At 43.6% G+C, this 26463-nt stretch overlaps 1 protein-coding gene across 1 annotated transcript; it reads left to right on the top strand.

The window, feature by feature from the left end:
• Nucleotides 1-5: 5 nt before the first annotated feature.
• NUP188 (nucleoporin 188) lies at nt 6-25135 on the top strand. Its single transcript, XM_021551446.2, has 44 exons — nt 6-103; nt 1809-1863; nt 2461-2534; nt 2756-2840; nt 3465-3545; nt 3947-3991; nt 4558-4650; nt 4774-4893; nt 5272-5483; nt 5919-6033; nt 6257-6457; nt 7163-7252; nt 7898-7963; nt 8512-8631; nt 9076-9202; nt 9327-9482; nt 9838-9964; nt 10593-10680; nt 10757-10833; nt 10986-11100; nt 11428-11548; nt 11737-11803; nt 12218-12346; nt 12499-12632; nt 13030-13136; nt 13966-14172; nt 14585-14754; nt 15019-15088; nt 15701-15768; nt 16365-16560; nt 17043-17120; nt 17460-17545; nt 18069-18214; nt 19336-19517; nt 19883-20083; nt 20725-20817; nt 20953-21111; nt 21314-21451; nt 21859-21933; nt 22618-22827; nt 23475-23606; nt 23742-23812; nt 23981-24110; nt 24294-25135. The coding sequence occupies exons 1-44, from the start codon at nt 78-80 to the stop codon at nt 24462-24464; spliced, it is 5214 nt and encodes a 1737-aa protein (XP_021407121.2). The 5' UTR covers nt 6-77; the 3' UTR covers nt 24465-25135.
• Nucleotides 25136-26463: the final 1328 nt, after the last annotated feature.

Here is a 26463-nt window from a genome sequence, read left to right as displayed (position 1 = left end):
GCGTGGCTTGTGCAGCACCACGTGACACCGGCGCGGCGGAGGGCGGCAGCCCTGGGTCACGTGACAGCGGAGCGAAGATGGCGGCGGGCGGGCTGAGCGCGAGGTGCGGGCCGGGGCCGCTCGGGCGGAGGGAGCGCGGGGGCGGCCTGGGAGGCCCCGGCTGTCGCTGCGGGCGGGCCGCGCTCCGCGGCACCGGGGGCCGGGCAGGGCTGTGGGGAGGAGGCGCAGCGCGGGGCCGGGAGGTTTTAACCGCGGCGGGGCGCGCGCCGGGCTGGCCCCGCCCCCGCCCGGCTGAGGGACCCTCAGTGAGCCCCGGCTCGGGCGCCGGAGCGAGCCGCGGCTGCGGCGCTTTTGTGGCGGGGCTCGGCTCGGCCCGGCCCGGCCCGGCCCTTCCCTACCGGGACCGGCTGCGCCTCCCGCGCCGCTCCCGTGCAAGTCAAAGTAAACGCGTGGAAATGAGTGATGGAAGTGATTTAATCAATCCCGAGTTCAGTGATCATCTTAGTTCAGTGGTTTCGTTTCTCCAGAGCACGTTTTTTGTCATTTATTATAACGCTTTTATGTTCTGGAGTTTCCCTAGTGTCTAATTTTTATTAAATTAATGATACCGCTGTTCGTTGTGGTCGTATACAGAGAGCTTTCCTCCCTTAGCTGTCTTGGAGCCTTATTAATGAGGGGACAACAAACCACGGTCTGTTTTATTCACAGGAGATTGTGAAGGAGTGAAAAGTAGGTGGGTTGGCGTTGCTAGGCTGGGGCTCAGAGCTGACAATAAGTAAAAAAATGTGTGCAAGGCAAATGAAGGCACTGATCTGACATGATCACTGGACCTGGGATTCATTGAATTGCCTCTTTCACATTGCTGTTCAGTTCTTGGTAAATACCTGGGTCTTTGGGTGCTCTGCGTGGGCTGGAGAGGCTCATGGCAGAGAAGTGCACCCAGCTATCGAGGAATGAGCAGGGAGGAATGATGCTGATGGGTGTGCTGGAAATAACAGGTGGTGTCATTCATTAAGTGTCACCACATGGCAGAAGTTGCAGATGACTTTCACTGCCACAGTGAGTTATTTTAATAATGTTATTCTAAAAATAAGGCAATGAGTGTTCTTGTGTAGACAGTCTTTGTGTGAGGAGTTGGGGTGTTTAAATCCTCATTTGTAATGTGTTGTTAGCAAATCATTGTTTGTCTAAGTGAAATACTGTTTCTGGCAAATATCTTTTCTCTGTGCTGTTGTAGGGAGACTTCTTTTAGAATGCATGTGCCAGGGTCAGGGTGTGATCTGTAATTTTTATAATGCAGGTTGGCTTTTCTACAGAGTTCTCATGAAGAAATGACAAGCTGAGTGTAAATGTTCTGGTGTCTGTGCGAAGATGGTGGAGTTTTTCACTTCATACAGTTTTATGCTCTGCCTAGACTGGAGGATGAAACTGCTGGAAAAATTTGTTTGAAGGAGAGCATTAAATGTAATAGTAGAATACTGCTTTATGCTTCTATTTTCTTCTTAGGAGCTTTAAATCAAATTAAAGTAAAAAAATCAAATTGAGCTGGTAATCTGATATCAATGTGAAGTTTTGATGTGAATTCACAGGTCTTGCTGTGTCAGTTGTCACCTCTCTGGGTTTTTCCTTGGTTTTTCTAGGACATTTGAAACTCATTAGCTGGAAGCTAATGTGCCTTAAATAATTTTTCTTGCATCGCAGTGTCATTCACTGTAAGTTAATTGCAGGTTTGAAAAGTGTAAGCTAGATGGAAGCCTGGAATAACATTCATCATTAAAATGCTCTCCACCTTTTCCTTGTGTTTGCAGGAGCAGCAGAGAATTATGGACAATTTTGCTGGGCAGATCAGCTTTAAGAGAACCAGTAAGTTATTCCCTGCAGAGCAGGTTTGGCCATCACTTATTGGGCTCCATGGCCAAACACATCATTTGTACACTCTTTGAATATTAGTGAAAATATTTTCTGCTGCCTTTCCTTCTTTCTCAGCATGATTTTTGTTCCTGTACCTCTGCTACTTGTTTATTCTTCTGTAAACTGCTGGTTTACAGCTGCTGCATGAACTGCCTGGAAGGGTGTATGGAAAAGGTGGTTCCTTTTCTGGAGTGGGCACAAGTGCTGCTGCCTGGTTTGCCCTGGGGTGTTCACGTGTGGTACAACTGCTGTCTTATATTGAGGGATGGAGCCTGTGCTTTCAGGAATTCGGCCAGAGGTTGAGAATCCAAATGTTTGTAAATCCAGTCCATTGCCTCCCTTTTCCTCACCCTCCCTAGGAACAGGCAGTGCAGCTCCCTGCCTGTTCAGTGCTGCATCTGGAATCACTCTGAGCCACAGACACCAGTCTTGTGTTCTTCCTGCCTCTTTGTGCTGGTGGAATTTCTTTGCTTTGCTGAAGTTTAACAGGTGTAATATTTGGTAATGCACTTTGAGGAGTCTGTTCAGTGGTGTTTGGTTCTGTTTTAGGCTCAGATTGCTGCAGAGTTGAACAAGCACTGGCAGAGGCTGTTAGAGGGACTGTCATACTACAAACCACCGAGGTACAGTCACTGCCTGATTTTAGAAATTAATCTCAAATGTGGAGTTTCCTAGTAAGTAAAGGAAGGTTACAGAATATTGTATGAAATATTGAAAGGTCACTGAGGAAGAAGCAAATGTTCAGTTTAGACTGATAAGAGTGGAGAACTTTAAAATTATGCCTATTTAATTTTTTCTTTGAGATTGCTGTATTTTTAATGACTAAAATTTCTTTTCACTTTAGTACGACTTCAGCAGAAAAAATTAAAGCTGATAAAGATGTAGCCGCTCCACTAAAAGAGTTGGGTCTGAGAGTCAGCAAGTTTTTGGTGAGTGAAGCTGCTCTTGGATTATTTTTTATCTCTGGAGTGAATTGTTACAGGATTCTGATACTGAATGACTTCATGATGTTGAATAGAGAGACACTTAAGGTCCTTTCAGTTCAAAGTAATCTAAAGGATGTTGAAGTACATCTGAGGCTCTAGGTCAAACTTCCAAAGTGGTGAGTAACTTTGAGGTGCTGTGGTTTTCCTGGTCCTTTTCAGCAGCAGCAGCCACCTGCTATGGGTCTGAGTTGGGTTCTTCCAGGCCAGCTCAGCTAAAAAACTGATGTCCCTTAAATCAGTTGCCTTGTTTGACAATCCTCCAAGTTTATCTTCAAAGTTTTGTTTCTTTAAGCCAGAAGTTTAGAGTTCAGTGGCTAGTGGTACCTTTATTTAAATGACTGATGCTCCTTTAGCTGAAGTTAAACTGCAGCTCAGTGACATTAAAGCTTGTGTATTTGGCTTTAAAAGAAGGGCTTATTAAAGTATCTGCCTGGTGCAAAAATATTCTTTTGTCGTGTTATTTGTTTTGAAGATAAGAGAGGCCTGAGTATTTGGAGAGAATCTTAATCTTTAATGAATTCTGTTGCCTTCTATTAATTTCTGATAATTTCTCTTTCTTCTGTTCAGGGTCTGGATGAAGAGCAGAGTGTGCAGTTGTTACAATCTTATCTTCAAGAGGATTACAGAGGAACAAGAGACTCCCTGAAGGTCCATAGCTCCCATTTATGTTCTATTTACTCCACATCTTTCCTTAATAACAGTTGTTTTTTGATGCAAATGGTCACATGTGAGTCCTGGTTCTGGGGAAATGGCTTTGTAGCTTTTCTTCTCCGGAGCTGCATCCAGGCTTATCTCTTCCTTCTTGGATCTCTGCAGGAACTCAGCTCCTCTCTCTGTCACAGGAATACAGGAAAGCTACAGATTTGTGAATGAGAGTGGAGCTGGAAAAGAAATACGTAGTTAAAATGAGTGGTTTGGCTTTGTGCTTTTGGAATCTGTCTTTCCAAATGAAAGAAAAATTGTCTTTTATTTTAGTCATTAAGTGAACATGTATTTTGTCAGTAGGCATTTCTCCAGTAGCTATTTATTTTGTTGTATTTTGTTTACAGACAGTTCTTCAGGACGAGAGGCAGAGTCAGGCTCTGATGCTGAAGGTTAGTAATTTCCATTTGTATTTTCTATGGAAAAGATCTGTTGGCAGCAAACCTACTTTATTTCTGTGGAAAATCTTGAAGTAATTGAAGTATTCCTTCACATGGAGGATGGCTTTTAGAAAGTGCTTCTGAAATTGAGGCATGTGTGTGTAGACTTGAAGAGGGTTAGTAATTACTACAGAAATTAAATTTTAGGCTTGATATTAAGGAATTTAGCTGGGTAGATGTAAACTGCCTTATTTTACAAATCTTGTAGGTTTGTGTGTCACTGTCTGACATGACAAGATGGATGATCATTTCTGACAGAGAGTAATAGGGATGTCTTTTTGCCTTTCTTTTCCAGGTTTTCTCATTTAACAGTGTAATTATAGACCTGTCGTTATGGCAGTGCTAGATTGAGTTCTGTAACGTTTATTAATCCTCAAATTCAGAACTGCTCAGTTGAAATTCCCTCTGTAGTAACTCTGTATTACTGTGGTGAAGGCCTTGGCCGTGGTTGGGAGAGGGAGGTGGCTGGGAGTTGGACACTGTGCCAAGCTGGTATTGATGGCACTTTACATTCACAGCTTGCTGACTACTACTACGAGGAGAGGATCTGCATCCTGCGCTGCGTCCTCCACCTGCTCACCTATTTCCAGGATGAGAGACACCCTTACACAGTGAGTACAGGATGTGATGTCATTGAAACAGGCTAAATATGGGAGCTGTGGGGCAATTCCCTGCTTGTGCAAAAATCCCACAAGCGTGCATGTGAGAAGTTCATGGACTTTTGTTTCTTTAAGGCACAGTACTTCCAGTGTGTTGAAAAGTTGGACAAGGAGCTCGTTCCGAATTACCGCAAACAGTTTGAAGCGCTGTACAAAGCAGAAGCTCCTACATGGGAAACACATGGAAATCTCATGGTATTTTGTTTCTTACTATTATTTCTCAAGCTTATAAAGTTGTTTCTTCCATCTTTACAGATGCAGCTAAACAGGACATTTCTTCTGGTCCAAGAAACATAACATTTGTTTTCTCTGTAACAGAACACACTTTTGCTCAGAGACAGAATTTTGTGAAACTTACTGTTCCTTGTAATAAATCTGTGGAGACCACTGGGCCAACAGAGCCATTTATGTGTAGTTGTTCATGATTTCTCTGGATCTAGAGTGGCTTTCCTTGCCATTGACACAGTTGCTGGCTGCACAAGCTGTTGAAATGCCTCCACACTTCTCAGCTTCTGGCTTCTTTAGCTGCCCTGTGAGCTTTGACATGTGATGGTGGAACTTTCCTTTGTGCAGACAGAACGTCAGGTTTCCCGGTGGTTTGTGCAGTGCCTTCGGGAACAGTCCATGCTCCTGGAAGTCATCTTCCTCTACTATGCATACTTTGAAATGGCACCTGAGGAGCTCCTGGCATTTGCAAAGATGTTCAAAGAGCAGGGATTTGGCACAAGACAAACCAACAGACATTTAGTAGATGAAAGCATGGATCACCTTGTAGATCGTATTGGGTAAGTGCTGTGTGTATTTGTGATGTGGGTACAGAGCAAAACAATTGTTTTTCTTAGGAAAAAAATGCATTTATAATTACGTCTTCGTTGTTTCGTGTGGGCCATGACTCTTAAGAGGGAATGAGAATCCTTCCATAGCTCCTGGTGTCAGAGAGTTATAAAGGTGGAAAACCTGTCTTCAAATTTCAGCGACCCTTTTTTGTCTGTTCAACCAGAAAAGGTAGTTCTGAAGATTGTATTTTTTCCTGTACCAGCATTTCAAGACAAAATTTGGATTATGTGCTGTTCATTTCTTGTAATTTCTTATTGCTTCAAAGAAAGCTGAACAAAGCAAACTAAAGTCTGCTTTTTGACCTCTTATAGTTAAAAAAACCTCACCTGAATTCTCAAATGAAGTTACTGACCTACTTGTTTTTATTCTTCTACTGCTTGTAGCTACTTTAGTGCTCTTATTCTGGTGGAAGGCATGGAAATTGACTCCCTCCATGAGCGTGCTTTGGATGACAGGACAGAGGAACACAAGTTGGCCAACAATCAGCACATCCACCAGGTAAAACAGTGGCAGAGTAACCAACCCCTCCTCAAGCCTCACAGTACAGAAATTCCAGTGATTACCCAGGCTGTGTCTGTCAACTTCTGGTCCTTGTGCTTGTTGGCCAAGTGTAGAAACTGTCATCCACATACCATGAGAAGGACACAATCAGCTATGTGCTTGTTGAGTATGAATTACTTTCAGATCTCAGTTATTTTGCTTTTGATTTGTCTCTGTGCAGGAAATGGACAATCAGCTGCTGCAGTTAGGGGATGTCTCACATCATGCTCCAGTGCTTTTGGCCTGGGCTCTGCTCCGTCACACCATAAACCCAGAGGAGTCCACAAACATCATCAGGAGGATGGGCAGCACTGCTATCCAGCTGAATGTCTTCCAGTATCTGACCAAGCTGCTGCGATCCCTCAGCAGTGGGGGCAAGAATGTGAGTTTCTTCAGTTGTACATGTAAGCTTTTGGAGGTCTAACTGCTCCTGATGTACAGCTGTAATGGGAAGCAGATGATTGAACCAATGTTCTTTTCAAACATGCAGTAAAGCATGTTATCACCTTAATCTTCTTTCAGTGAGGATCAGAAATCAAGTTGGAACAAAACAGAGTGTTATGTCCAGAGAATTAAGAAAAGCTTTGTAAAGCAAGGAACCGCATCTCTCTTGAATAGAATAGGCTCCAGTTAATCAAAGTTTTTGATTTGCCTTTATAAGTGTATTTGCCATTGTGGATCTTGAGTATTGGATGATTTAACTCTGTTATCATTCCTCTGCACTATTCTCTGTATAGGGCTTCATTAGACAACATGGTGTATTAGGGTAAACTGCTTTGGAGACAGAAGCCAGTGAAAGCAAATCCTTTTGGTTCCTAGAAACGTTGAGTGTTTTTTTTTCTTTTTATTTTGATGACTGCAAGGCATTTCTAGTGATAATGGTAATGATAATACTTCCCCTTTCAGTGAAATATTTTGTGTTAATGTGGAGCTTAACTAATGACTGCACTCTGTTTTGCTGCCCCTTTACAGCAAGGATATCTAAAAAAGGCAGTTACTTGGTGTGTAAGGGAGACTGAGTAGAGTTACAGTGTGTTTGTAATTCACAGTCTTTCCCATAACAGCCTTGTGTATTCTGTCTTTGCAGTGTACTGCCAGCACAGCTTGTATGTGTATTTATGGACTTCTTTCCTTTGTCCTGACATCACTGGAATTACACACATTGGGCAATCAGCAGGTAAGCATCCAAGACCCGTTCCATTTGTTACATAATTTAAAATAACCTGTCATAACTGATGCTAATTGCCTATTAAATTGTAATCCTGCATTTCAGACAGCAGATTTGAAAAGCTTTATGCAAAAATGCATAATTTATGCAAATTTACTTTATGCAAATTTGCTTTAAGTAAATTTGAAAGCTTTATGTGGCTTAGGGAGACTCAAAAGAGTGATTTGCTGGTTTTCCTACTGCACTTACACCATGCAAATCTGGTAAACACCTCTGCAGACTGGCAGATTAGTAATGAAAGGGCACATCATGCATTTGAAGTCCTTTGGATATGAAGCTAATTGTTGATGTGTTATTCCCAAAACAATTGAAATACTACAAACTCCATTTCTGAGTTGCACTGGGCATTTTACAGCCCTCTGCAGATATCGTGGACGTGTTTGTTGTGGCCAGTTCATTAATGATGAGGACCTGACTTTAGGTTGTGGTCTGGGGGTGGGTGTATTGGATGTTTTTTGGCTCCCAAAAAGTAGTTAACATCTTGGTGGGTAGACATGGAAACTTAAATTCGAAAGATATGGCAGAACCTGGTTGGAACGAAATCCTCCTGTGTAAAGTAGCTTTGATTTTTCTCCATCCTATTTTCCTTTGTAGGATATAATTGATGCTGCATGTGAAGTTCTGGCAGCTTCCAGCATTCCTCAGCTCTTCTGGAAGACGGTGAGTGTGTTTGCAACTTGTTTAACCTACCTTGTTTATATAATTATGACCTGATAAAAGATTTCCTTTTAGGAAAGGAACAGGCTGGTTGTATTTAGTGAGTTGGTTTCTAGGAGGGCCTGAGGAGCAAATGTTCATTTGCATCTATCTTTGATTTACTTTTGCCCTTTCCTGCTTTTTAGGTACAGCCTTGGCTTTACACTTGAAAAGGATACTGGAACGAGTTTTAATATAGGTGATAGTTGATAGCAGGTCTGGGGCTGCAAGGATTGAACTAACTGCTGGCAAAAGCATTGTGCTTATTTTTTGTTGTCACAGAATTAGGATGATATGTAATGCCTTACAGTCTTACTTCTTGCCTTATATTTGCAGACTGCCTCATGCTTTAGTCTGTGCAAGTGTGATCTCCAGTCACTGGAGTGATACTTTTGTGCATGATTAATGTTACATGTACACCTTAAAATAGAACTGTAACCTTGTGCTATACTGAGACCCTTTTGGCTTTTCTTTTTAGTAATAAGGCATTTGTTTCCTGTTTCCACCACTAGGAACCTACTGCAGGTCTGGGTATTATCCTAGACAGTGTTTGTGGAATGTTCCCCCATCTTCTCACTCCTCTCCTTCAGCTGCTCCAAGCCCTTGTGTCTGATAAATCTACTGCAAAAAAGGTACAAGATCTCTCTTGGTGTTTGGGAGATGATTTATTCTGAGTCAGGGATGACATGCTCTGTGATTCTTTCTTTCTATTACACGTGCTTATCTCACTTGCAGTCTTAGAATGCAGACATAAGTTTTTGTCTAAGAACAGTGGACACGGCTCTTTCAGAGTTGTGTGCTGTTGCAGCATGCCGTTTTCTGACTTTTAGAAAACTTCTCATCTTTAATGCTTAAAGATTAAGATGCTAATTTTCAGGTGGTACTTATCTGATTCATTAGATGAGACTTGTCTGAACATGAAGGCTGTGTAATAATGTTTTGGTAGGGTTGGTGTATTAGAAGGATATTGTTGTATGGCTCAAGTAAAGTTGCCTGTTACTGGCAATGACCTGGTTGATAAATTTTTAAGAAGCTCTGGCTCTTTGGCTGTGTTGTTGAAGCTCTCTCTGATGCAGGTTTACAGTTTCCTGGATAAAATGTCCTTCTATATTGAGCTGTACAAGCACAAACCTCCAGATGTGATCTCCCATGAGGACGGCACACTGTGGCGAAGACAGACTCCAAAGCTCCTCTATCCTCTTGGTAAGGAAGCTGCACTTCATCTTTTCTTACTGAAATGCTTTGGGGAATTTAGCTTTTTCTTTACCTGGCTTCTAACTCATGAGTAAATTTGTGACTTGGTTTTACCTGCTTCTTCAATCTTTAGGACTAGGTCAAACAAATCTACGGATACCTCAGGGAACAGTGGGCCAGGTGATGCTGGATGATCGGGCTTACTTGGTACGGTGGGAGTATTCCTACAGCAGCTGGACTCTGTTCACCTGTGAGATTGAGATGCTGCTCCATGTTGTGTCAACAGCAGGTGAGACAGGCTGGGAGTATAAAAAAATAATAAATAATTATTAATTGGTGTCAGTTTGAGGTTAGTAGTAGGACTGAACAACTCTGAGTACATTTGGAAGAGCATGGAATACTTATTCAGAAACCTGATGATGATTATTCTGTAAATTCACTGCAAAAGGCCAAGAGCATGTAGTGTAATGAGATACACTTTAGATGAGGGAAAAGTTGAGATAGATAAACAAATGTTTTTTGATATGGGAAGAAGGATGGTTTTGAATCATACAGATATATGGTAAGATAAATGTGCATTGTTCCAGGCTTAATTACTGCTGAAGTAAGATTTTCTATTCTAATGTTTGGTTTTCTTTACCCAGATGTGATTCAGCATTGCCAGAGGGTCAAGCCCATAATTGATCTGGTTCATAAAGTCATCAGCACTGATGTGTCAATAGCAGATTGTCTTCTGCCAATCACATCACGAATCTACATGCTCCTGCAGAGGTGAGCCACTGACAGCAGAGGTACCTAAGTAGAGAGAGTGACCTGAAGGATAACTGATTACTTATTTTGCCAAGAGCTTTACAGGATGTGTGTCAGTGCTTGAATTCCCCAAGACTGGTGTTCAGCTCTCAAAACTGTTCTGGTTAACATAGGTTAATTAACATAGGTTAATATTTTGATACGGCAGAAATGGCCCCTCTTCTACTTCTTTCCTGAAAAGTGTGCAATTTTATCCCTTTAAAGGTAATTTTGATTAGTAGCTATATTTACATGAAACAGGGATAAAACATAGCATTAGAGCAATAGCTCACAGGTTTTAAAACAGTTATAATTATTAACTCCTCCCAGAGTTAACTGCCTGGGAATTGACGTTCAACTGTATAATTATTGTTTGCTGTGACAACCTGCTGCTTGCCAGCCTTTCTCTGGCAGTAAATTGATCTGACTCAGGTGTGAGGGGGAGGTGGCAAGTCTAGACTGAAACTGCAGACTCTGGTGTCTTTATTTATCTGCTTAAATTTTATATATGTGTACTTCAGTGAGAGGGAAAGAAGTTTTTTGATTCAAAAACCAGACTAGACCACAGGTGGCAGTGCTTTTTTTCATGCATGCTGTTTCTCTTTTATAGGCTAACAACTGTAATCTCACCCCCTGTGGATGTTATTGCTTCTTGTGTCAATTGCTTGACAGTCCTGGCTTCTCGGATGCCAGCCAAGGTGAGGAAAGGACCTGCTGATGAGAACTAGTATATTCATATGGAAACCAGGAGTATCTGTACCTCTTTTCTTGCAGGTTTGGACTGACCTTCACCACACGGGGTTCTTGCCATTTGTTGCCAATCCACTGTCCAGTATGAATCACATGATTAGGTATTCATGTTCCCCACCCCGGTTTTTTTGCCTAACCAATTAATAACATGCAATAAGAACTTCTTGCCAGTGTGCAGTCTCTGCACCTGACATCTCTCACTCATGTCAGAATCCTGCTATTCATGTGATGAACTCTTTTGCTCATTTCACAGTGCAGAGGGAATGAATGCTGGGGGCTATGGGAACCTCTTGATGAGCATGGAACAGCCCCAAGGCGAGTACAGTGTTACCATCTCCTTCCTGAACCTGGTAACAACTCTTGTCCGGGTGAGTGCTTCTGGAGTGCTCTGGTGTGACACCAGCTCTGAGCTGTTGGGACTGGGAAGTGGAAGTGCAATCCCTTTGCAGCAGGGCTCTCTAAGTAATCTTTGCTTGACTCTCCCTTCTGCACTGTCGTTTGTGCTTTTTCTGTTCTGAATCTTACACAAAACCATTTTGACTAATTTCAAATGACTACAAAAGACTGGAAATTGCTTGTAAATCTATGTCCCTGTGTTCCATGGTTTTCTCACACATCAAAGACAGTAAGCAGTATCTTCCTCCAGAAGTTTTCTTGTTCGCCTCCTGGTTAAATAACATTTCTGTTTCTCCTAGGGGCAACTTGGTAGCACCCAGAGCCAAGGCCTGGTGCCCTGCATTGTGTTTGTTCTGAAGGAAATGTTACCAAATTATCACAAATGGAGATACAACTCTCATGGAGTGAGAGAGAAAATTGGTAAGGACGTTAAAAGCCGGCGTATGAGGGGAAGGGAATAAAAGGGATCACCTGCCTTCTTTTTCTAGCAGCCATTTGGGATTTGCATTGTATATCTCCTGATATTGTTAGATGCTGCGATTTGTTGGAAAACACTAGGAACAAGGCAAAAGTTTTCAAAAACTTAGTCCATTTAATCTCTTTTTTAGGGTGCCTAATCCTGCAGCTGATCCATGCTATACTGAATTTATGCCCTGAAATGGATCCTCGCAGCAGGTAAGACAGGTGAGAGGTCTCACACCTGCACTAGCCTGGTTTACAGTGCAGGAATCACTGCCATTTTGCTTCAGTTTTTGAATTCCAAGGATTAGGAGGGAGCTGGCATAGCTGTGTAGTGCTGGTTTCAGCTCTTTGCTGCATTACTGAGTACAGGAAGGGTAGCAAAAGATTAGGGACAGAGCAAATCATGTTAGTTTCTAGAACTTCTGGTTAAAAAAAAGAAAAGAGTACATAGATTTCTTGGGCAGACTTCCACCCACTTTCCTATTTGGTATACTCTGGTGAAAGTAGAAGGGAGAGTAAAGGAAGGGGGTGTAGCAATGAGGAGGTTACTTAGTGGTAGTTTTCTAAGTACAATGTGGCAAAATGCCTCAAGTACTCTGGTGACACTGTCCTGTGTTTGTGTCACAGCAATGCCCCCAGCCTGCAGTCCTTGTGCATCTTCAGCCTGGCCAATACGGAGGCAGGGCAAGCTGTCATTAACATCATGGGAATTGGGGTGGACACCATTGACATGGTAATGGCCTCCCAGTCCGGCAGGTGAGTGGGGTGTGGCTGTTTGGGCAGCTTCTGTGTGCTGGGTCTGAGTGAAAATGTCTTGTAACTGATGGAGTTTCCTCTGTGAATGTTGTGCAGTTAATAAATGTTGGTTGTGAATGCAGTTCCTTACTTTGGTTTCTCTTTGGAAGCAGTGATGAGTCCCAAGGCCAGGGCCAGCTGCTGATCCAGACAGTTAAGCTGGCGTTCTCCGTTACCAACAACGTCATCCGGCTGAAGCCCCCGTCCAGCGTGGTGTCTCCCCTGGAGCAGGCACTCACTCAGCATGGTGGGTACTGCTCCTGGGGCAGCCTGGGAGCTCTGCTGCTGGGTCATCTGAAAATGGCACTGTGTGTCTCATCACAAACACTACTTAAGGTTTCCAGGTTACAAAAAGTGGTCGCTACTGATGGGAGAATGCCTCTTCTCCCTCCTCTAAGGCATTCTTCCCCTCTGGGACAGCTTTTAAAGGATTAATCAAACATGGCTTATTGTTTGCTGCTTTGTAGTGAGATCATTGTAATTACAGAATATATTAAATCAGCTGCTGTTAATGCCTCTGGCTGGACCCATAACATGTTCTTTTGGGAGAACAACTTAGTTCTCGTCTGCTGCTGTGGAAATCATTTGGTAAATAGCTACATCTTGTTGTTTCTTCTCTTTGATTTTATTTGTATTCTCTCCAGGTGCTCATGGGAACAACCTTATTGCTGTCTTGGCCAAATACATCTACCACAAGCATGACCCTGCACTTCCACGCCTGGCCATTCAGCTGCTCAAACGACTGGCTACAGTAAGATAAAATACACATCAGTTCTCCTTTGCTTCTCCCCTTGTGACTGATTCCACCATTGAAATTTTTTCAAATAATCTCCTAATAATCTCCTCAGGCTTTTTTGTATCAGGGAGCTTAGTGCAAGTCACTTGAAGCAGGGAGGACTGACAGCTGTCAGTTAGGGCACATGAAAAAATAATCTAAATGATCCTTTAGTTTTTTGATGTGATTTGCTGTTTCAGAATTCACTCAGCACTCACTGAGAGGCAAACCATGAATGGGGCTTTTTCTGCAAAGTATTTGCACCTCCAGTTGTTCTCTTCCCAATTTTTGAGCAACTTTCTCTAGTCACACTCTTAAATACAATTCCTAGACCTTCCTACCTGGAATTGTACCATGTTACTGAGAAGATTATCCTATTTAAGTTTTTATTGGGACCTTTCAACTTTTAGACTTCAGGACTTGGTAAAAGTAGACTTGCAAAACCTTTTACACTTACTCTTTTTGTCTGCTAAACATCAGAATATGTGTAGCTTTCTAAAAGCATGTAAATCTAGATATTGGCTTATTTATTTCAAAAAATGTAATTCCAAAACTGCTTTTTCCTTTGTCTTTTTTATTTCTTTTGTATCCTTTGAGAAGTAGGTGAGGATATAGTAGAATTGCTCAAGAGGAAAGTTTGGATCACTTGTCATGTTTCTTCCTGCTTAATGACAGCTTACTTTGATAGGTTCATAGACTCAATATGAAGTATTTTTGAGTTTCAGTACAATCACCTTTTATGTAGAATTAAGCATTCTGTACAGCACGTTTATTTTTCCCATCTGATGTTTGTTTCCATGGGCAGGTTGCTCCCATGTCCGTGTACGCCTGCCTGGGCAGCGATGCTGCTGCCATCCGCGACGCCTTCCTCACCCACCTGCAGAGCAAGATCGAGGACATGCGCATCAAGGTCATGATCCTGGAGTTCCTCACGGTTGCAGTGGAGACACAACCTGGGCTCATTGAGCTGTTCCTGAACTTGGAAGTGAAGGATGGTGGTGATGGGTCAAAGGTACAATAGCAGATACTTGCCCGAGGACTCATTAGCATTTTATTTTTTTTTTGCATATTATGCTACTGGATACTAAAATCTGATAGTTCTTATTTGTAACCTGATATGCTTAATTTAGAGAGAAATCCAGGTTGTGCTTGTGTTTAATGGATGTGGCGCTATCCCAGTTTTGCTTTTTCTTGTAACCAAAGAAAAACTTTCCCCAGTATTTCAAGGCAGATACTGAGCTAGCAACAGAACATCTTCTAAGACCAAGGGTGCCTGTGACCTGCTCTCTTCACTCTGTGTGTGTTCTTTAAGCAACTTTAAAACACTCGTTTGTAGCACTCTGGCAGTGAGAAAGCTAAAGATTTGTGTACAGTGGACAATATAATTCTCCAGCATTATAACCTCTAGTCTCCCTTTGCTTTAGGAATTCAGTCTGGGGGAGTGGAGTTGCCTCCAAGTGGTGTTAGAGCTGATTGACTCCAAACAGCAGGAGAGGTACTGGTGCCCTCCCCTCCTGCACCGTGCTGCCATCGCCTTCCTGCACGCGCTGTGGCAGGACCGTCGTGACAGTGCCATGCTCGTGCTGAGGACAAAGTGAGTTAGTGTTCCTCAACAAGGCATTTTCCTTTCTGTGGTTCATCAGACTTTTCAGGGACATGTGCATCTTAGTGTGTGGTGAGGGTATGCAACGTGTGGGCTTTGAGTGTGGAAGATGAGAAGCCCCAGTGTGTCAGAAGCAAATATATTTCTACTTTATTTACCAAAGCATATTTTCTACAAAGTTTGGGACACTCAAAATACTGCTAGGCATGTGGCACGAGGGAGATAACTGATAATACTTTTGTTTATGTCTTTTAGGCCAAAGTTTTGGGAAAATTTAACTAATCCCCTCTTTGGGACCCTTCCTCCACCTTCTGAATCATCAGAGGTGAGTTACATCCAAACAAAATGAAGGGATTTATGTACTTCTCAGAAAAAGTTTCTAAGTGATATGTGTGGCTGTTCCCTCTGCAAGCAGCTTCCTAAAAGGAGCTGTGACCAAGTGGGTTAAACACAGGCAGAAGATGAAGTGAATGCTGTCTGATTTTTTCAGAGGTTGGGCAGCCATGAACTGTCTTTTGAAATTCTCTATTTATTCACATATGAAATGAAAATAGTTGTGTGGCATCTATGGTAACACACACTGTAGAAGGTGTCCTGTCTGAAGTGTATCCATAATCTGGGCTCAGGCTGACTGGTATCATGGAGGAATTGATTAGGTTCTTGTTCTTCCTTTCTGTGCAAGTTTTTTCTTTCATTCTGAAAGTTCTGTGCTCTCACTGAAGAGTTCAAACTCAGCACAGTATTCTGTCCCTATTGTCACCAGTCTGTGGTCAAAATGGCATAAGTATTGCTGTTGTGGGAGAAATCAGTCTCCTGCAGAACTGGAGACTGGAGTATCAGCCATCCCAAGTGAATGGGTAGGGATAATTTCACTTACCCTGTAGAGCTCAAATTTTGATTTTTTTTTTTCTTTTTAAATTTTTTTTAAAATTCATAGCTCAGTGTCTTGGATACCTGTGCCTTAATAATGAAAATCATCTGCTTGGAGATCTACTATGTTGTCAAGTGAGTCTTCAATAGTCTCTCCTTCATCCCTGTACTTTTAAGTTATCTAAATTGTGTGTTAACTCTTGATACACCATATGGGCTTTGCTGGGCAAAGCGCATATAATCCTGTGAAGATCTGGAGGTGATTCATAAACACATGACAAACATTTGAGATTCTTGCAATCACTAATTGCAGAAAGATATTACAAATCTTCTGCAGTCTTTAGGTGAGAATGTATCAGTATTTTTCTTGTATCCTGAAATAAGACTATGCAGTATTTATTAAAACTGTCAGCTAAGCTGAGTACACCTGTAGTGATGGAATCGCATTTAGCAGTTTTCTCCTACCTGATTTGTTTTCTTGAAAGTAACATCTGTTTCATACATTGAAAAGTCAGGATTAACTAAGACCTGTTGTAAAAAAAATTAGAGATTTTCTTCAGGGATCATGTTTTTCATTTGTGATGCAAAAAGTGGAATTCCCTGCACAGGTCAAATATGTGGAATAACCTTTCACTTGCAAGCTGTGTCCTTGACTTTCCTCCCTGAATCTCAGAAGCGTATTTTCTGACTCAAGAATAAATGAAGATAATTTCTCCTCTTGATTTGGTCAGGGGCTCACTGGATCAGTCCCTGAAAGACACGCTGAAGAATTTCTCCACCAAAAAGCGCTTTGCCTACTGGTCAGAGTACGTGAAGTCGCTGGCGCAGCACGTGGCAGAGACCGAGGGCAGCAGCTGTGCCTCTGTCACCGAGTATCAAATGCTCATCTCGGCCTGGCGGATGCTGCTCATCATCTCCACGAGCCATGTAAGGGCTGCCTCTTACCCTGCATGAGAGGCTGAAGTGAACATTTTAAATAATACAATGTCAGCAGCTTCCTAGGGCCACTATGCAGAATTTACTGGTTTGTTCTTTCAGTTTTGTTGTGTGTGTGAACACAGTACAGGTTGGCATGAGCATGGTGCAGACGTGAGCAGGGTGGTGTTTTGCTGTTTGATCAAAATGAGCATATTGTCCTCTCAGCAGAGGAGGAAGGTAGTAAATAATTTTTAGAGGATTTTTGAGTAATTCTGCAATCCTGACAAGCTTTTCCTCTGTCGAGTGAGGCAGGGATGCACCATTAAGCAATTAATCATTGTCAGCTTCTTGTCAATGGTAATGTAGGACTAAAGTGATTTCTGTAAAACTCATATGGATGTATTTAAAGTAACAAAACAGTAAACTGATTTTAGCCTGCTTAGAAGATTCACCTTTTGTTGTGCTGATTTATTTTGTCTTTGTTGATTTAGGCTGATATCATGCATCTGACTGATTCTGCAGTTCGTCAGGAGTTGTTTCTGGATGTGCTAAATGGCACCAGGGTTTTGGTAGGTGTTGCTTTCTATCAGTTCTTTCATTTCCTAATTGTTATCTTTGCACTATTTCTGCAGATGCTTGTAGTCATAGGGGTTTGTAGTCATAGGCGTTTTTAGGTCCTGTGAAAAAGAGGTGAAACAGTCTCTCCATTGATGAGCTGCTTAAATCTTGATTTTGTATGAGTCATTCTTGTCATCATTAAATGACCCTGTGAGCATCCTGGCTCTGGTCCCCTCAGTTCTGCTGAAGGACAAAAATGGTCATTTGGTGGTAGTGCTTGGGCTGAGCATTTCTGAAGTGCTTCTACCTGTGACTGTTCCAGTTGTAAGTCTTAGAGTATTTCTCCTTAGCTCCAGGTTCCCATGTCAGTGCCCTGTCTGCAGCTGGGGTCTATGCTGTGTACCCTTCTTCTGATCCTGCTCAAGCAGTGGAAAAGGTAGGTATTTTGTTTGGATAATTGTTAGTCACTGCTACAGATGAGAACTTGGGAGGTCATGTTTGAATAAAATTTTGGGAGATTATGTTGAAGTGTTTTGGTCTAGTAAGAATCCCATAGTGATCTGGGGAAAAAACTGAAGGCTTATCGTTGAAGTCTCTTTTGGAATGCCAAATGTCTCTTGGCGGTTGCTGAAATTGTGAGAAATATCTAGTTAATTTGGTTTCCTGCAAATACAAATACAGTTCATTTCGTTTCCTGCTTGCTAGTGAAAAGTAGCAAAAGAGCTTTTGTGATAGTTAGTTCTGCTTTCTCACTCTGATTCTCACAATGAAGGGAAAATGCATTCTTTCCTTCTGTGGAATGTCTGTAGTGAGATCCAGGTGGTGACTTAAACTTTACTTTGAAGAACTGCTTTTATTTTTAGGGGTCATATAACTTATGATCCACACAGCTCATTCAAGCCAGTATATTTATTGAGGGATCTTGTCTAATCTGAAGAGCTCTCCCTTTTCGTTGTCAGCGAGTTGAGTTCTGTGGATAAAATCATAAACTCCTTGACGCAGATTCTGGAGGGAGTACTACAGGCAGATCAGCAGATGATGGAGAAAACCAAAGCCAAAGTGTTCTCAGCTCTTATCACTGTTCTGCAAATGAAGGAGATGAAAGGTGAGGTGGTGCATGTGCAGGTTGTTGAGGTGCCAGGGCTGAAAACACCTTACACCCAGCATGTGTAAGATAAATATGTGGTGCTGGTAGTAGTGCAGGGTGCTGAATGTAGTCACCAGCCTGTGGGACTTCTCTCCTTTTTTCTTCCTTTCTTTAGCTAGTTTTAGAAAGAGGTGAGGTTTATCATTCATTCACTCTATGTTCATGTCTTCCCTTCTCTTGTCTTTCCCTGACCTCTGCTTGATCAGTTTAGTTCATGTGTGTTTTTGGCAACAGCTCAGTGGATGTGTAAGTCAGGCTCTCTCAGGATGACTGTAGAACTTAGATTCTGACATGGATTTCTAGTTAGAGATAGCAAAAGACCCAAACACAAGAAAGGGTACACTTTGTTACAAACGACAGAAACCAGTCTGGTCATTACTCCTGTTCTTTGTGCGGCATCTGGCATTGCAGTGGCACTTGAAGACCCTCAGTGCAATCAGGGCAATATTTCTCTGTGCAACACGTATAAAGGCAGCTGTGATTAAAAGTGTGTCAGGTTACTTGTCTGTCTTCCTTGTCCCACTGCTTTGGCTCTGCAAACTTGTTCATTTTGAAAAATAAGTAGAAAGTGGAGGGTTGGTTGTTTAAAGAAAACAGTTTTAATTGTTTTGTTTGCTGTTGAATTTGAGGTTTCTAGTCATGCTGGTAAAAGGTGGGGTAATTTATTACAATGGTTTTGATAATAATGTAGTATTTATATGGATTCACAGACATGGACTGCACCCAATCTGCACAGGCTCATACCAGCAGTCTGGAGCAGTGGGTGGGAATTGCTGTGGTGGAATAATCTGTCCATAGTAGTGCTTGTTTCGTGTTTTGACATGTCCTGAGTTTATATGATTTAGTATGACAAAAACTACATGGTTTTGTTACTGAGATGAATATAATCCCTTAATATATCCTCCTAGACATAAACATCTAACTTAGTCACAGTTCCTCACATTGTTTTGTAGGTTTTGAAATGAGAACAGAATAAATGCTCATTCCAAGCAATGTGTCTCAGTGATGTTACCAGTTAAACTGGAAAGCTGAGTACGAGGACTGTGTGTTAACTGGTGTCTGCTGTGTGTGTGTCACAGTGAATGACATCCCCCAGTACTCCCAGCTGGTGCTGAGTGTGTGTGAGACACTCCAGGACGAGGTCATTGCTCTTTTGGACCAGACTCGGCACAGCCTGACCTCGGGAGATGCTGCAGATGACAAGGACAGCATGGAGACTGACGAGGCCTCCCGAGTAAGGCACAAGGACCAGCGAGATGGGGTAAGGGACCTCTTCATCTGCTCTGCAGTCTTGTCTCCTCTTTCTAGACAAAAGTTTCATGATGAACAACTTACGTAGCCTGCTGCCTTCAAAGCAAGTTTCAGCAGTTTCTATTTCAGAATTACTTAATGTTTTCTTGGCTCACATCAGTCTGGGAAGTTGGCTGTTGCTGCCTCTTCTTCAGATGTGTCCTAAAAAACATTTTCCTGAGTGCTAATACATCCAAGAGGTGTACAGAGTATAATGTGAGGGATACCAGGAACCTTCATTTGTGATTCTGAGAATGGTTGAAGTTTAGGTTGTGTTAGTAAATGCTTTTGAGATTTTTCTTGGTACAGCCTTGTAGCTACCTGTTTTGTCTGCAGGTGTGTGTTCTGGGTCTGCACCTGGCTAAGGAGCTCTGTGAAGTGGATGAATATGGAGACTGCTGGCTACAGATTACTAGGAAAGTCCCTGTGCTTCCTACCATCTTTGCTTCACTGGAGATCAGCCTGAGAGTTAAACAAAACCTTCACTTCACAGAGGCCTCGTTACATTTGCTGCTCACCTTAGCAAGGACTCAGCAGGTGAGCGATGCAGAGAAGTGAGAGTGCATAGTTGTGTACTTTAAATCAGAAAAGTCTGTCTCATTTCTTATCTCATTATCCTGTTTGTGATGCAGCAGAATAATGAGCTATAGATAAAAGGGTATTTTTTGGAGGCTGGCAAGCAGCAAGTCCTGTATGTTCATCTGCTTAGTGTGCCTTGTTCTCCATAGTGGGATGTCTGGGAAAAGCTGAGCCAGCCAGCCAGACCTGTCATTTAGAGCAGGCACTTTCACTGAATGCATTCTGCAATGCAAATAGCCCCTCATTAAACCAGCATTGAGTGTTGGAACCTGCTTCTTCATTAGTTGTTATCAAGTGTTACTTATTTTTTTTAAATTCAACTTGTGTGGGGCTTTAGGTGAAAACAAGCCTGTTCCAAACCCCTTTGCAAAGATTATGTACATACCAGAGCAGGTGATAAATGAAATTTTGAGTACAGTTACGCAGATTTGATTTTGCTTTTCTTGATGTTGAAGTTTTAACAACACAGAGGTGTGTATAGATGAAAGTTCTGTAAAAGGGTGGTGACAGTGCAAAGGACAGAAATATTTACTGCAACACAAGTCTCTTCAGTCTCAGATAGCAGAGGCAGAGATCCCAACAGCAGTCTGTTCTTGTAGGGAGCAACAGCAATGGCTGGAGCTGGTGTCAACCTGTGTATCTGCCTGCCCCTCCTGAGTGTGTACCAGCTCAGCACAAATGGAGCCATTCAGGTGGGTGCTGCTTCCTTCATTCCAACTGGGAATGAACCCAGAGAGCTTTCCATGCCCTTGCAGGCTGTGGCTGGAGACTGCCAGAACGGTGTGGAGAGGAAAAAAGTTACTTATTTTTGTATGTGATTTGTTCAGACATCTGCTTCATCCCGGAAGTCCCTGGATGCCCCCTCCTGGCCCGGGGTCTATCGCCTCTCCATGTCCCTGATGGAACGTCTTCTCAAAACACTGAGATACAACTTCCTGACAGAAGCACTGGACTTTGTGGGTGTCCATCAAGAGAGGATCCTTCAGGTGTGCCACAAACTGCCTCTGTGCTTCACTTGGCTCCTCTGTTCCAGTGGCTTAGGAATGGGTCAGAAAGGGCAGATGCATTGAAAAGTCACTGCTGCCTTGGGAAGGGTTACAGTGGAAATAGCTGTGAGAGCAGGATGGGATGTTACCCCATCTGTCCCTTATCTGTCATGGCCCTGATTCACTTCTCTCTCCTTCCCAGTGCCTGAATGCAGTACGGACTGTGCAGAGCTTGGCCTGTCTGGAAGAGGCTGATCACACTGTTGGCTTCATTCTTCAGCTCTCAAATTTCACAAAGGAGTGGCATTTCCACCTGCCACAGATTATGAGAGACATGCAGGTAGGAATCAGGATATTACTGTGGATAATACATTGCCTTGGAGTGCAGAGATTTGGTTGTCTTAAGAGCAAATGGCACTATATCACTTTTTTATTACCACTCCTTTAATGGGAATTAGAGCTGTGGTTATTTAACTGCCCATTCTGTCAGTACCTTGTCTCAAGTAAGGAAGTATAACTGTTGTGTGAGAGAGAAGTGGTAGCTTGGTAAAGTCAATTGGGCAGTTCAGTGGCTTACTTTCAGTTCTTAGTACCAGGTGATTTAAAGAAAATACTGGGAAATTAGGAGACTGCCTTGATCCTTTATGATCACAGTGCGATGTTTGGATTTTCTAGTTTCCAGCAGTAGCAGTGGATAGACAGGGTTTCAGCTTTTATGAGATTTCTCCCTGACTTTATTTCTTTCAGGTGAATCTGTGTTACCTGTGCCAGGCCTGTACCTCCCTCCTGCACAGCCGTAAAATGCTCCAGCACTACCTGCAGGTGAGGATCCTACACCAAACCTTAAATGTTGCATGACCATGCTCCCTGTTAGAAGGGAGCATTATTCATTATCAAGGGTCTTGGATATTGAATGGATTATTGATAATCCTTGTGGTGATTATTGACACCTGTCAGCAGTTAGGATTTGCATTTCTTCACAGCAAAAAGATGTGTGCTGAGAGTAGTCTGGACTCTGAAAACCTTTAGACTGTGTAAAGCCAGTCCTAGATAACCAGCAGCCTGTGCTGAATGGCCTGTTGTTACAAGGAGGCTGCATTGCTGTAGGACTCTGGAGTGCCATTAATTAAGTCACTATTGACCTGGTGTCCTTAATTTGATTTAATTTGTTAAAGGGAGATAGTTCTTGTTCTTGGGACATCTTCAGATGCACGAGGTGGAGATGATGCATTGCTGCTGCAGTGTTCCTTCAGCATGGCTCAGGCTTGGTGTGTTGATCATTCTTTTTCCTGAGTGTGGAATCCAAACAGCCTCTGCAGCTGCCTCCCTGCAATGCAGTGTCTCCCCAGCCCACACCAACTGTAGGTTCTCAGCAAGTGACAGACTTTGGCTGCCTTATTTCCTCATTCCTTTTGTTCACAGCATTTTTTTTTTTTCTCTAAACATCTGTCTTAGTGCAAAACAATCCTATCTGTATTCAAGGCCTTATCTTTTCTTTCTCCGCAGACAAAAAATGGCGATTCCCTTCCGTCCAGCGTGACTCCCCGAGTGCAGCGTAATCCTCAGGCCTCCTCCAAACACCCCAGCCCCGAGTCAGAGGCAGCAGAGCAGAAGGCCCTGCTCACAGTGCAGTACAGCCTCCTCAAAATCCTCAGCAAGTCGCTCGCTGCCCTGCGCCATTTCACCCCTGATGTCTGCCAGATCCTCCTTGACCAGGTGGGTGCTCCAAAGTGGTGAGTTTCCAGCATTTCCAGGGATATTCTGGATGTGTGTGTCCTTCTTGATACAGTGACCCTGCTGTATACCTGTCTGCTGCTCTGCACAGAGCAGGAAGGCAGGAGACAAGGGATTTGCCTTGGGAATCAGGCACTGCACAGTGTGAAGGGAAGACTTGGTTGAGCTTTTGTGTGATCTACACAAGGCTGTGTATGTGTGACCTTACTGGAGCAGACAATAACCCAGTTGGTTTGTATGTTCAGTATAAAAGTCCTCTTTTCATCCTCCCATGGTGATGTGACCCAATGCCTGGTCTCAAGGATCAGAAAAGGAAGGTTTAATCCTTTATTCTGGCAGTGTCCTGCTGCTAACTGTTGGGTAGGGAACATTCTTCTGTGCCTCTGGGAGCAGCCAGTACTTTGGTGTGCCAGTGATGGCAGCTGTGAGAGGAAAGCAATGGAGTCTGATCGTGCAGTGCTGTGCAGGACACTTCACTGCTCCAGCTGCACACCTGAGACTTGACAAATTATCACAGTGATTCTATTTCTCCATATAAAAAGTGTGATAAGGGACTGGTATTCTTGTTCCTATGGCAACACCATGCTCATGGCCTCCTGGGTCTCACTTCTCTTTCTGTTCCTCCACAGTCACTGGACCTGGCTGAGTACAACGTGCTCTTTGTCTTGAGTTTCACCACACCAGCCTTTGATTCCGACGTTGCACCTTCCTTTGGGACCCTCCTTGCCACAGTCAACGTGGCCCTGAACATGCTGGGAGAGGTACTGACCCTTTTTGTGTCTGGGAGCATGGCAGTTGCAGTGATCCCAGAGTGCTCATTCAGCTGAGGTTCTGAAGAGCATGAGTAGTTCTTTCCTATCTCCTGTTTCTAATGCCTGTCTTTTTTTCCCTCAAAGATGGATAAGAAGAAAGAACCTTTCCCTCAGGCTGCAGGGCTGAATATGCAAGAGGGAACCAAAACCCTCAAGTAAGTTTCTGGTTACTTGATGTAGTTACAGCCAAGCAGCAGTCCAAGCACCTCAGATCAGAGCTGGAGTTTAGAGGCATTTGTGTATCTTCATACATCTGTTCACTATTTGACCTGGAAACCAGAGCGTGCTGACCTTTTTGGCTCCATTTGTGTTTCTTTGCCCAGGTCTCTGCTCATGTTTACAATGGAGAACTGTTTCTACCTGCTCATCTCCCAGGCTGTTCGGTACCTGCGGGACCCGGCTGTGCACCCCCGGGACAAGCAGCGGATGAAGCAGGAGCTCAGCTCGGAGCTGGTGAGCGCCTTGTGCTGTCCTCTCACTGTTCAGTGTGTCTTGTCTGTGGCTGCCCATTTTCCAGCATGACTGAACAGCCTCTGGCTGCTCCTGCTGGCACGTTCCTGTGCCACAGCACCCGGCTGGCAGAGGGAGAGGGAGTGTGGGGGGACGAAGCTGACTTGTTACGCTCTCTAATTTCAGAGCACGCTGCTCTCCAGCCTGTCCCGTTACTTCCGCCGGGGTGGTCCCTCTTCACCTGCCAGCGGAGTCCTTCCCTCTCCCCAAGGCAAGTCTGCCTCCAAGCTGGGTCCAGAGGGGCAGGAGCCCTTGTTCCAGCTGGTGCAGGCCTTTGTGCGGCACGTGCAGAGATAGATCCTGTCCTGGCCCCGCCTCCCTTGGCAGGACTTGCAGCGGAACAATTCACATCCACCACAGAAGGCATCACCTTTGGCAGAGCTGTAATGAGGACTGGGAAGGGAGGGAGGCCAGGTGTGGGCAGTGGTGTCACCTGAGCAGTGAGATCCCATGGAACTCTTGCCACCCAGGAGCAGAGAGATGTAAGGAGAGCCCAGCTGGCTCTCCGTGAGCAGCCCACGTGCACAGTCTGCTCGCTCTGTCTGCCAGAGCATCTTGGCTGGGTACAAGCATTGAACAGTCAAAACCTTTATTTTTATAGCTTGTACCTCAGCTGGGGAAGCTGTGGCTGGGTGGAGAGAGGAGATGCTTTCTGCTGGGCATTAACTCTGCTAACACAAGGTGCAATCTGTGTCTCCTGCGTGGAGTCCAGCTAAGGCACACCCAAGGGATCAGCCAGCAATTCAGAGACCATCTTTCTACTGCTATTTTTGTACTGAATGGTTCAAGGCACGATGGTGTATGTGTGCTCATGCCTTCCCTTCACCCTGCAGTCTGTGTGTTGTGTGTGTTTCTGAAGAGCAAGGCCTCATTTAAGGTTTTTACGTCAAAATTCCATTGCTCCAGTCTTGCAGTTTTTTGTAACTGTGCCCTATTTATACTGATATTAAAACCTTTATAGACAGCAACTGTCTTCATGGGTTTGTGTTGGACACAGCAGCACCAGTTTTGCAATGTCTGGGTGGTAGTTCTGCTGAGCTGAAATCCCAGCTAATGTTGTGACTTCTAAGTGACAATCCAGAGACTCTCTGAAATGATTGTAATTAAAGGCTTATTCCCTGGGTTCCCCACACCCACTCCTTTTCTCTTACTCTCTCCTGCTGGGGAACTCGTAGGAGGTTTGAAATGAGCAGCACTATAAAATACTCCTCAGGGATGATTCCCCTGCACATGGTGGTGAGGGGCCTGCACAGGAATTGCTGTCTGCAGAGTGAAGGTGCATCATGTGGTGTAGCTCTAGATCAACAAACTCTTTAAGGTTCTGTGGCTCATTGTGTAGTAATGACAGTAAGAGAAAGTCAGTGATTATTGCATAAAATACAGCCTGAAATTGAGACAGACTTATCTAAGCTAAGAAATCAAATTTCAGTGTAGCTGTGAGCTATTAACCTACTGGTTCTTTCCTGAACAGACACTTGATTGCTTTACCAGCCAGAACCTTTTTAATTTCAATGGTTTTAAGAGACTAGAGCTAGAAAATGAGATTATCTTGCTTTGAGGTTGTTTGGGCTTTTTTACCTTATAAGCTTAAGTGCTGGCAATATCGTGGCACGTTTGTTTGATCTAGTGTCACATGCCCTGAGGGCTTTGGAGACATTTGAACTGGCTGGAGTAAAGTCTTAAAGTAGAAGGGAAGGGGGCTTGTGAGGTGGTGTGACAGTCCTAAACCCAGTGGTGCTTTGATGGGGCAGCTTGGAACCAGAAACACCTTGTGCCATGGGGAACTGGGTGTGACCATGGAGTGTGACATGAACAACTGTGCAGAGACAGCAAATGGATGAGGGCTGCCAAGGGGAGGGGAAGCAAAGCTGGAATCTGGCCCATCTAAGCAAGTTCAGCTACAGCAGAGGCTGCTACTTGACAGCTGTGGTCAGGATCTTTCCTTTTTTCTTCCTTCCTTCCTTTTGGCTTTGGAAGTTGCAGTGTGGTCATCACTGTATTGGGGTTCAACAAGAATGGATTCTTCCAGATGTTTATTCAAGCACCAGAGTGAGTTGTGTTTGGCAGGAGCCCTTGATGCCAGACAGCAAAAGCAGTGGGTGCTGTTGGTTATGTGTTTTAGGGCTACAGCAGCAGTTCAGTCCTGAGCTGTCCCTGTCCCTGTGGCACAGAGGGGATCCAGCCTCGGGGGCTCCCCTGACATCTGCAAAGCAGCAGCACAATTGTCACCTTCATCTAGAGTCAGGAGTAGCAATAGATGTTCCAAGGGCTTTTTTTCCTACTGCAGAGGGAACGG

The sequence above is a fragment of the Lonchura striata genome, chromosome 22 (genome assembly GCF_046129695.1).
Source record: "Lonchura striata isolate bLonStr1 chromosome 22, bLonStr1.mat, whole genome shotgun sequence".
Taxonomy (NCBI): Eukaryota; Metazoa; Chordata; class Aves; order Passeriformes; family Estrildidae; genus Lonchura; species Lonchura striata.
This window is presented reverse-complemented; position numbering and strand designations above follow the sequence as displayed.

Coding starts and splice junctions, on each gene's coding strand:
- NUP188 (XM_021551446.2), top strand. CDS start 78: ATGGCGGCGGGCGGGCTGAGCGCGAG. Junction 17,121..17,459: donor TAAATGGCACCAGGGTTTTG/GTAGGTGTTGCT, acceptor ATTTCTCCTTAG/CTCCAGGTTCCCATGTCAGT. Junction 19,518..19,882: donor ACAAGGACCAGCGAGATGGG/GTAAGGGACCTC, acceptor TTTTGTCTGCAG/GTGTGTGTTCTGGGTCTGCA.